Source organism: Vigna umbellata, chromosome 5 (genome assembly GCF_029865625.1).
Source record: "Vigna umbellata cultivar VRB3 chromosome 5, Vumbellata_1.0, whole genome shotgun sequence".
Classification (NCBI taxonomy): Eukaryota; Viridiplantae; Streptophyta; class Magnoliopsida; order Fabales; family Fabaceae; genus Vigna; species Vigna umbellata.
In genome coordinates this window covers 32,617,870-32,629,257 of record NC_142169.1, presented here as the reverse complement: position 1 = coordinate 32,629,257, position 11,388 = coordinate 32,617,870, and the positions used below count along the sequence as shown (strand labels likewise).

General features: G+C 23.1%; 1 protein-coding gene across 1 annotated transcript; it reads right to left on the bottom strand.

Annotated features, from left to right (window-relative positions):
- Nucleotides 1-4,692: 4,692 nt before the first annotated feature.
- LOC124827402 (uncharacterized) lies at nt 4,693-5,667 on the bottom strand. Its single transcript, XM_047300450.2, has one exon. The coding sequence runs from the start codon at nt 5,273-5,275 to the stop codon at nt 4,883-4,885; it is 393 nt and encodes a 130-aa protein (XP_047156406.1). The 5' UTR covers nt 5,276-5,667; the 3' UTR covers nt 4,693-4,882.
- Between the last annotated feature and the right edge of the window lie 5,721 nt (nt 5,668-11,388).

Genomic DNA, 11,388 nt, shown 5'->3' with positions numbered 1-11,388 from the left:
ATTAAATAAAATATTTAAATATATTAAATTATATTAAAATATTAAATTAAATTAAATAATTATTAAACTTTATATATAAAATAAAATTTTAAAAACCATCGGATATGATATCCGACTAAAAAAATTTTCAAAATTTTGTTTTTTTTAAATTTTAATAATTATTAAATTTAATTTAATATTTTAATATAATTTAATATATTTAAATATATTAAATATAATTTTAAGTATTATTTTTATTTTCATTTTTATTCTTTTCAATTTTCTTAATAAAACTATTTTAAAAATATAAATTATATTTTATTAATATTAAAATATAAAAATATAATAAGTGATATTATAATTTTTATTTAAGTTTAATATTTATTAAATTTTAAATAAAAAACAAAAGTATTAACATATTTTATAGATTTTAATATATAAATAAGTTTTTTAAAATTTTCATTTTTATTTAAAATTTAATAATTATTTAATTTATTTTAATATTTTATTATAATTTAATATATTTGAATATATTAAATCAAATTTATTATTATTATTATTATTATTATTTTATTTTTATGTTTTTAATATAACTATTATTATAATATAAATTATATTTTAATAATTATTAAAATATAAAATTATTTTAAATAATATTTAAATTTTAAATTAAATTAAATTAAAGTTAAAAATATTTATTAAAGTTAAAAATAAAATTTTGAAAAAGTTGGAGATGCAGAATGAGATGTCAGAAGATTAAAAATAAAATTTTTAAAAATACAGGTTAAGATCTTGAAGGTGTAAGACAAAACACTCTTTTTTGTTGTGGAATATTGTTGTATCACGAACTATGCAAATAATTGATAACACAAATTATTGTACTTTTTGCTATGACACGATTATGAATAATAAATTAGTGCCACATACTTCAAAATATGTATATATAAATAATATATATTATGGAACATCTTGTTTGAAAAGATAAATTTCACTTCGATAAAGAACCTCTTGCGTTCAAAAGATATTTTTCTGGAATCTCAATTGAAACATTATAATAATAATAATAATAATAATAATAATAATAATAATAATAATAATAATAATAATAATAATAATAATAATAATAATAGTAATAATAATAAGTGATTATAATAATTTATGGATAATAAAATGAAAAACGGATTTCAACAATTAAAAAGATTTTGGTGAGTTTTTAACTTTTAACGTTGTCTATAAATTCTTTAAAGACATTTGTAACATACATTAGAATAATTGCATTAAGTGAAACTTGAAATTCCTAAATAGTCATCATTCTTATTATATCTTGTTCCAAATTATTCTTTTGTTTGATAGTAAAAAGCATACCGCAACTGACCACATAAAAAGTTGATTTGGCAAAATATTTTATTTTTCTTTTAAGCTTTCTTTTAGTACATACATATGCTTCTTTTTCCCTGAAAATAACATCATAAGGCTATTAAAAAAAAGAGAAGAATGAGAATAAGCCCTTAGGATCTGTTTAGTTTGAACAAATTGACAGTAAAAAGGAAAAGCATAAAGATCAACTTGCTTTTGAAGTAAGTTTTTTTACATTTTTCACATTTATTCTCCTCCATAACTTTTATAAAGCACACATTTTGTACCGTTAAATCATATAATATACTGTCTACCATCCATGTCAAATTTTATATAAATAAAATATAAAATATCTATGTATGTATAATTTTATAATCAACAATTTCTTATATTATATATAAAAACCATATCATACGTCAAAATAAAGCTGATTGATAAAATATCAATTTAAATTGTAAAATGTGTATATTTGATTTATTTCTCATGAATTCTTAGTACAATTATTGGACTGATGAAATTTAATGTCTGTAAAATATTATCAGGGGGAGTAAGTAGAGCATACCTCTCCATTCAAAAAATAAAACAAAACTTACACTGAAGTAAGTTTAACAGAATTTAAAATTAAACAATACAATTATGAAACTACTTGAAACTAAATATACCATACTTTAGAGGTTTTCCCTCCCTTCCCAATAAGAAATAATCTATAAAATATAATAAGTATTCTAAAAAGTAATTTCCAAACTATTTGGGATGATAAAAAATAATTAATCACTTTAAACTAATTGTAATTAATTACCTATTTGAAAGCACCACTAGTTTGACACCTAAAACAAATTACTCAGTGAAAAGAATAAATATCTTGAAAACAATATTAGATGCCCTGATTTTTATTTTTTTAATTTGTGGAAACAGTAAAGTCACTTGCAAATTTTTTTTCTGATTATATAGATTTTTATGTTCGGTCAAACGATAATTATGACAATTTATAAATAGTGATAAAAGAGGATAATAAGGACCACATATATTTGAGTGCATGAGTTGGATTATTAGTGATGGAATCTCTTAGCAGCCATGGCAGGCACCTGTTAGTGGGGACATAGTTCGGAAGCCTTCGAAATACTTAGGTCACATTGTAAGCATTACTTTCCATTCTTAATGACTTTTTTTTTTCTGTAATTAATTTTTCATACTCACTTTCCTATTATCATTGTGTTTATGTATGTTTGCTTAGGTCTTGTCATGTGTGAAGATTATTCTAAGTAAATAGTATTATTATAAAAGTTAGCAAATTATTTTAAATTGAAAAAATAAAACTAAAATCTTTATTCTATTAGTAACCACTGTTTTTCTCAAAAACAATTAATTCAACTATTAGTTTTAAACCAATTAATCATGTCATGCAAGATGTACCTTATTCATGAAATAAAAAAAAGGAAACAAAAACAAGACATATTGTTGTGTTTTGATTTAAATATATTTGTAATCTTCTTAAAATTAGAATGTATTTGTTTTGATAGTTGGATATTTCATAATGACTAGATGAATATTTCAGAGTGACTAGAAATAAAGTTAAATTAAACAATTTTTATTTTATAAGTTAATTTTGTTAAATAATTTAATCTAAACTTAGTTTCTAATATGATATTGAAACTTATCCTAACAATATTAGTTGAATTTAGTGTGTAATTATTCCTGACAATATTAATTGGATTTAGTGTGTAATTTTTTTCTCATATGTTAAATCACTCACAAATATCTAACTTTTAATACAATATATATCTTGACTTTATAGTCAGAGATCTTATTTTATAAGGGATCATGATATTTTAACAACTTTTTTTAACAATTTTTTATAACAAACTATGTGTCACTATTTTATTGGTCCGTATATTTAAAATGGACGAATCACATGTAGGGTTATTGTAAAAAAATTATCAAAAAAAATTGTTAAAAAGACATTTTCTTTTTATAAGTTAGTTTTACAAGGATGAATTATTTTTAAACTTACTTTTTAATTTTAATACATGTAAAAAATAATTTTTATTTTCACTAACTCTAAAATAAATAAAAAATTATTATTATTTGTTTAATATTATATGAAACACATAAACTATTTATGTATGGAAAAAATTTTAAATGATTATTTATGTTTAAAAAGTAAAATTATTTTTTCTAATAACAAACTGAAAAACGGTATGAGCTTAAACAAATTTAATCTCTTCACAAATAAGTTTAATTTCATAATTTTAATCGAAAAATATGAATTGATAAAATCAAATTGTAAATATTTTTTAATCATTAAATTTTATCTTATTAATAATTTTATTTTAATTAAATAATTTAAAAAATATTAAATCAAAATTATTAATAATAAGTAGTGGGTATCTACAAATACAATACCATAATATTTATATCGTCCCTCTATCAAATATCAAATAAGTAATTAAAATGTTTGGGCTTATCATTAGCATATATCTATTAAAAAAAATTAAACTCAATATACTTATAAATTTTATTCACGAATACAGTCATTGTGGAGTTTTTTTTTTGTTTTTTTTGTCAGTAGTAACTATTTTAGAGTTCAATAAATATTGAATTGGATGATGGTTATTTTAAAAAACAAAATCTCTAGGATGAAATTTGATTCGACCTATGCAGTATAATAAGACGTGAATTAACACATTTAGTGATTCAACAAGTTTATCAAGATTTGTGTACAATGAATCTAATTCTAAGGCATAACGGAAAGTAATATTAATTACATCTCTATTTAACTAAACTATCCAACTTTACCCTTTAAAATGTCCACACACACGACTAGAGTTTTCCTAATTATTTTACAGAATGATTTTTAAAAAATATAAAATTCAAAACAATATCAAATAGACATAGTTATTTATTTTGCTGATAAAAAGAAGGACACAGTTACTTATCTAAGTAGTATGAAATATCATTTCTCTCTTTTCTCGAGTTAACGTTAATCTTCATTATTATTATTTTGACAATTAGCATAAAGTTAGTTATTTCTTATTTATGAAAATACAAATATTTAAGAATCGAACAAAAAAAAAAATAACAATTAATGTGCAGTCAACTTTTGAAAAAGATAAATGAGTACAACAAAACTTTGGCTGATTAGACAGATGAAGAAATTGAATTCATGGTTCCAAACGATGGCAAAGATATATTAACACTGATATTTTTATATAATATTTTCATAATATATATATTATTTTTGTTCTCCGAATTAATTATACGCAGTTCAGTCCGCACAAGAGATACGACGAAAATCTGTGTTCGCATAATTTACCAAGCACGATAACTTTAGATGTTCAACTCTTGTGAAAAAAGATATTAATAAAGATGGTAGCTTCTTCCTTCTTTTCAATTCAATTCAATGCATAACAAGTACAGGGTCAAAATCATCATCATGTAGCCACCAAAAACTGGGTTAAATACAGTGTTTAAGGTTGTCAGAATATCATAGTCATTGGATCATACTCCATAACCAGTTCATCAGATATATATGCATATAATTATAATTTTATAACGAAAGATTTAAGTCTAAATGCTCACTTCTTTTGTCTTTCTCTTCACCATTATCTTCCTCAGCCTGAACCAATCGTGTTGCATCTTGCAAATCTTCTTTCTTTTCGAGTACGAGCTCTTTGTGTGAAGGACCTGCAAGATCATGATGATGAGAACCTGAAACTTTACCAGTCTCCGGCATTTTTTCTCCAGAATCAATGAAGTCTTCAACTTCAAACTTTGGGTTCCAGATACTCCTTTCCCTTTCTCCATCCATTTGCTTAGTCTCCTTGTACAATCGATCCCGAACATCTTTTGTCCTCTTTATCAAGGCAAAGAACCTTTCGATCTTCTGCTCCTCGTTTTCTTCTTCATTTTCTATTTTTCTCTTCCTTCTTTCTCCCTCCATGCTCCTTAAATCAACGTATAACAAATTGACGCAAAAGCTGTTTTAGATGTTAAAGGGGAAATTAAAAAACAAGAGCAACTGGTACGGAGAAAACTACGGTGCTTGTTCCCTGTACAGACATGCATTAACAGAAAAAGAAACACGAGAGAAACGGAAAAAGAAGTTTGAGAACGTCATGTCATATATTGGAAGGTGATGATGATGATGAACAATAGCAGAAGAAAGAGCCAAAGTGAAGAAGAGCTTGAATAAGAATTGGACCCAAAATAATTATAATATGCCTCACTGTAAGCTGAGATCTGACAAGAACTTGCTATAGTCAACAAGAACCATGGAAATTGCTCAATGAATTCAATGAACTCAAACCGTGTTAATTGACTCACAAGAGAGGTCAATACTAGCGTGTTATTTTATTTACTACCCACATTATTGGATTGACACTAATGCCCTCCGATATCTATTTTCATTCGTCTAATATATCTATCTATTTTCTTTATCATTACTGTTTGTCAGAAAATTGACTGACCAACCTCCAAAGATCTTAAGCTTCAAGTTAGCTAATTAAATTGGTTTAAAATTCTCCATCGTGTACTTTAGGAACAAGACCAACAACGCTCTTAAGATTAGTTTAATGATAAAGTTAAAAGAAAAAAGTAAAAAAGATTGTTAATTCAATTTTTTCATTGACGGTCAAAAGTTATAAAATTGCATTGATGAATTTAAAAGAAAAGATACAAAAATAAAATTGAAAGTTTTTCTCTGACTAAAACAACGTAAAAGAGTATTCTTGGTTTAATCTTACCAATCTTGTGAAAATATTCAGTGTTACTGTCTCCTCAACATGCCTAGAACGCAGGTTTTCTCCTTCCAAAACTCATTTAATAAAGCCAACTCTATGTTTTTCAAGGCTTGTTGTTCCCGATTGACATGATAATTTACCATAATCGATGGAAGACTGAATCTCCTTCGCATCAAAGAATTAACTCAATCTTCAACCTTCCCAAAAATCTCGCAATTCAAAATTGTGAATTTCTTCTTAATCTCCGTTAATGTTCAGGATAAGATCAATATACACAAGACAATTGGTATCCTGAATTACAAAATTTACAAATTTACAATCTAGACACTTAAATGTGAAAATTGATTTAGTAAAAATCTTTCATCAATTCAGGATTAAATATATTTTTGATCTTTTATTTTTTTTAGTGAAAATTAAAGTTAGTTTATATTTTAAAATTTTGATTCAATTTAGTTTCTTAAGTTAAGTAGTGTTTTTAGTTTAGTTCTTTTAATTAAATTTTACTAGGTTTATTTGATGTTTCAAACATGTTTTTCAGCTAATATCAAGATAAAAATAGGTCAAATGATAAAAACGACTCAAATATTATTATAAAATACATTAGAAACGTTAAATAATTTTAACAAAATTTAGTTAAAAGAACTAAATTCATACATTTTTAAAGTTGTAGAATTAAATTGTATCAAAATTTTGAACAATGACTAATTTCAATTTTGATTAAAAGTTAAACAATCAAAAACACATTTAACTCATTTTTATAATTAGTCTAAATTATTTGATGGTTTGAGACCATGTTGATAAGGTTGATTCGGTGAGTCTAGATTATTTGCTAGTATAAACCAAAACTCAGATAAAATATTTAAATAATAAAAATGATAGTTTTGAAAATTTGTTCAATTTTATGGCTTTGGGTATGAAAAAACTAAAACCATAAAATATGTGACCTTTGTTCTCTAATAATCGATGTTACATCTCCTTTCTCATATAAATTATTTATTCTCTCATATAAATTATTTAAATAATGAGAGTGACAATTTTAAAAAATTGTTTAGTTTTATAACAATATTGAGTCTGGAAAACTGAAGCTATAGGAGTATATAAGTATATTATCTCGGTTCTCTAACAATTGAAACCATATATGCTTCCTCAGATAAATTATTTAAATAAATAGATTTTTTTTTTTTGATGATTTTGACATACATTTTAACTTTAGTTTTGATATAACTAAAATCATATATAGATATGGTCTTAATTATTCTAAAACTGAGATTGAATCTCTTATTTCAAATAAAATAATTAAAAGCAATTATAATTTTAAAAAATTTGAAATTTTTACACATATTTTTAATCTCGATTTCTTAATAATTGGAGCCAAAAAAATATATGATTTCAATTTCACTACAATCAGAATTTATAAATTTGTCAAATTTTTAAAATTGTCATTTTGTTTTAAAGTTTTTCAAAATTGAAATATATTGGACGAATTAAAAATACAAATATGCATGGATACAGAAACCAAGGTCCAGGATTGTACGAGACCAAGACATATATAACACATTGTATATTGACTGAGTTTATGAGAAAGAATTGAGGTTAACTTTTGTACGCCCAGTCTGGAATTTTTTTGTTAGCTATTCCCCAGACATTCCGATATGTTGTTTCATTTAAAATATTATCGTATTTAACTCAATCAAATCAATTTATTAAGGTACAATACGAATATTGGTATTATGTATATATTTATTTAAAATAATAAAAGAATTATAAAATTTAAATTGGAAATATATATATATATATGTTCATTATATATCTTAAAATAAATAATATCATACTAAAAGATAATCATTGAAAATATATTTATAAAATATGTAACATCTTCAAGTTGTCGTGATAATAAAATATTCTGAAAATATATCAAATTATTATTTTTTAAAGATGAATGTATGAAAAGGGTAGAATAAATGGAGTTGAAGAAGAAGTCATAAAAGGGAGGGCAGGATGGTAAGTATGTGTGGAAAAGAGACTTTGATAGAAAGAATAAGCATGTAGATGCATCTCTCTCTACGTCATCCCATGATGTAATATTTCCACATTTCCACCTCGATAATACTTTGTTTTCTCGTGGCTTCTTTTAAAAAATACGTCTGCTTTTAAGATAATAATAATCAATTTAATTATATATGTCAATATATATTAATTTATAAAGGAAAATTCACAATTTATAGTATAAAAAGTATTAAATAGTTATATATGTTATGAAATTTATTTATGTGGTACAAAAAATGTGATTATTTTTTTATGCACATGAATTTGTTGGATTAGTGAGAAATCACGTATTAAATCAATAATCTAAATTGAAAAAAGAAATGTGATAAAAAAAGTTAATAATTTTGTTTTATTAGAGAGAGAAATATTCCCTGAAGAATATATACTTTAGGTTGGTGAACATATGAAAATGGATATGGACCCCATAAAAAACATATCATATGGAAAACTTATCTGAATTAATGATGCGTGTCTGGACCCAACGATGTATTATTGTTTATAATGAGGTTTGAAATCAGGTTCTTAATAGAGTAAGTCCAACTACTTAATCTTTGTAATCATGTTTAATAAAAAACAATTACATGAAAAGATATGTTAAGAAACATAAACAGTGTTACAGCATGTAATGTTTTCTTTATTTAACTTTATGAGTATCTTCTTACAACAAGATTTGAAATTATTTTTCATAATTTAACATTTCATGCGCACGTTAAAAATGACATTTATTTGAACAATTTTAGATGTAATGTCTTGAGTATTTTTGGTATTATTTCTAATCGAAACAAAAGTTTGACCATAAAAAACTATAATTTGATATTTTTATAATATAAAGGACAAGTAAAGATTGAAGTTTTATTACGTAGTGCTTTTTTTTTTAAATGTTTACCTTTTGTCCTGTTTATTTAAGGAAAATGTTAGCAGTTAATTGAGGGCACTAAGTAAAAAAAGTTGTTTATTAAGGAAAATTACTTTTTAACAAAATAAAATAACAGTTTCGAGGATAAAAACATTTTAATTATAAATTTTTTAATGAACGGCCTTACTACACTAGTTCCTATCAGATGCTTTATTTAGTCATGTTTGCAACTTGGATTTTATTAATTTGTGAATTCTATATGGGGAAAAGCAAAGAACAAATCTTCCTTATTGTTTTCTTTTTTTGTTGAGTGGACCAATTTCAATTCTGCGTGGGAGCAAATTGAACTTATTGCCCATACATTTTTTTTAAGGAAACAAATCACAACTATATACGATAGGCTTATTCTAAGACGACTTGACTCAATAGTTTAAGACTTGTGTCAGTAATTAATTTTTAATATATTTTACTATTGTTTTATTGAAAACTTTAAAAAAAAAAAGTGAAACGAAATTTATAACTTTGAATAAACTTCAGTCGATAAAAAAAATGTTAAAAATATATTATATACTATATAATATATTCATCATTAAGACGAAGACGAAACATGTAAGCATGGTGGATGCATGCAGCCCATACTCATTATGGTTCCATGGAATGGAAGCAAGAATCATCCATGTGCTGTCCTCTGCCATTTTGAGATGAAACTCTCTTAATGTTTAAATTCTATATTTATATTTTTTTCTAGAGTTAGCTCCCTCCACCACCATCAATAGCTCCCTCCATTATCTCATACCTAATTTGTCTTTCTATAAACGCATCTATTTCACCTTACGGATATTGACATCCGTTTACATATTTTATATTTTAGTTTATGACTTTTATTTAAAAAAAAATTCAACGGACGAGGCCACATCCGTTTAATAGATTTTTAAAAGTATTTTATTTATTATTTAAATAATAATATATAAATTAAATTAATAATAATTATTTTATTAAATAAAATAAAATTAATTTATAAATAACTAAGTAATAATTTTTAAAAAAATTAAATAATATTTATATATTAATTTAAAATATAAAAAATTAAAATACTAAAAACTAAACAAAAACCTAATTCAGAGCGGATGTTGCACATCCGTTATCCGTTTAATAGATTTATAACAAAATTTTTAATTATTATTTAATAAAATAAAATTAATTTATAGATAATTAAGTAATAATTTTAAAATAATTAAATAATATTTATATATTAATTTAAAATAAAAAAATAAAAAAACTAAAAACTAAAAAGAACAAAAAAATTCAACGGATATCGCCACATCCGGATGTGGCACATCCGTTTTAATATATTTATAAAAAATATTTTAATTATTATTTAAATATTAATACATAAATTAAATTAATAATAATTATTTTATTACATAAAATAAAATTAATTTATAAATAATTAAGTAATAATTTTAAAATAGTTAAATAATATTTATATATTAATTTAAAATAAAAAAAACTAAAAAAACTAAAAACAAAAAAAAACAAAAGAAAACAAAAAAATTCAATAGATGTCGACATCGATGTGGCACATCCGTTTTAATATATCTATAAAAAATATTTTAATTATTATTTAAATAATAACACATAAATTAAATTAATAATAATTATTTTATTAAATAAAATAAAATTTATCTATAAATAATTAAGTAATAATTTTAAAATAATTAAATAATATTTATATATTAATTTAAAATAAAAAAATAAAAAAACTAAAAACTAAAAAAACAAAAAAAATTCAACGGATCGGATGTGGCAAATCCGTTTTAATATATTTATAAAAAATATTTTAATTATTATTTAAATAATAATACATAAATTAAATTAATAATAATTATTTTATTAAATAAAATAAAAATAATTAAATAATGATTTTAAAAAAATTAAATAATATTTATATATTAATTTAAAATACAATAAATTAAAAAACTAAATTAAAAAAAAAAAGAAACTCAACGAATGTGGGACATCCGTTGAAGAATTTTTTCTTCAACGAATGTTGACATTCATTGAGGAAAAGGGGTAGGGTGTAGGATATTTTAAAATATAAAGGATAGTTTTGGAATTTAAAAAAAATGTGGTGGTGCAGGGAGCAAAGTGGGATGGTGTAGGGAGTAACCTTCTTCTTTCTAGCCACGTTCCTAAATGACCCAATGAGATAACAATGATCAATATGTATAAGGAAAAGGGTGTTGCTCCCTCCACCACCACACCTTTCTCCCTCCACCTCCCATTTACTATTTTGCCCCTAAGTAAAATTTTTTTTAGGGTTATTTTTTAATTTTACCCATTCACAACCTATTCCACTAATAACTTATTCCAGTCCTTCGTATATGAGTAAAATATTTTTCTTTTATTTTA

Coding starts and splice junctions, on each gene's coding strand:
- LOC124827402 (XM_047300450.2), bottom strand. CDS start 5,275: ATGGAGGGAGAAAGAAGGAAGAGAAAAATAGAAAATGAAGAAGAAAAC.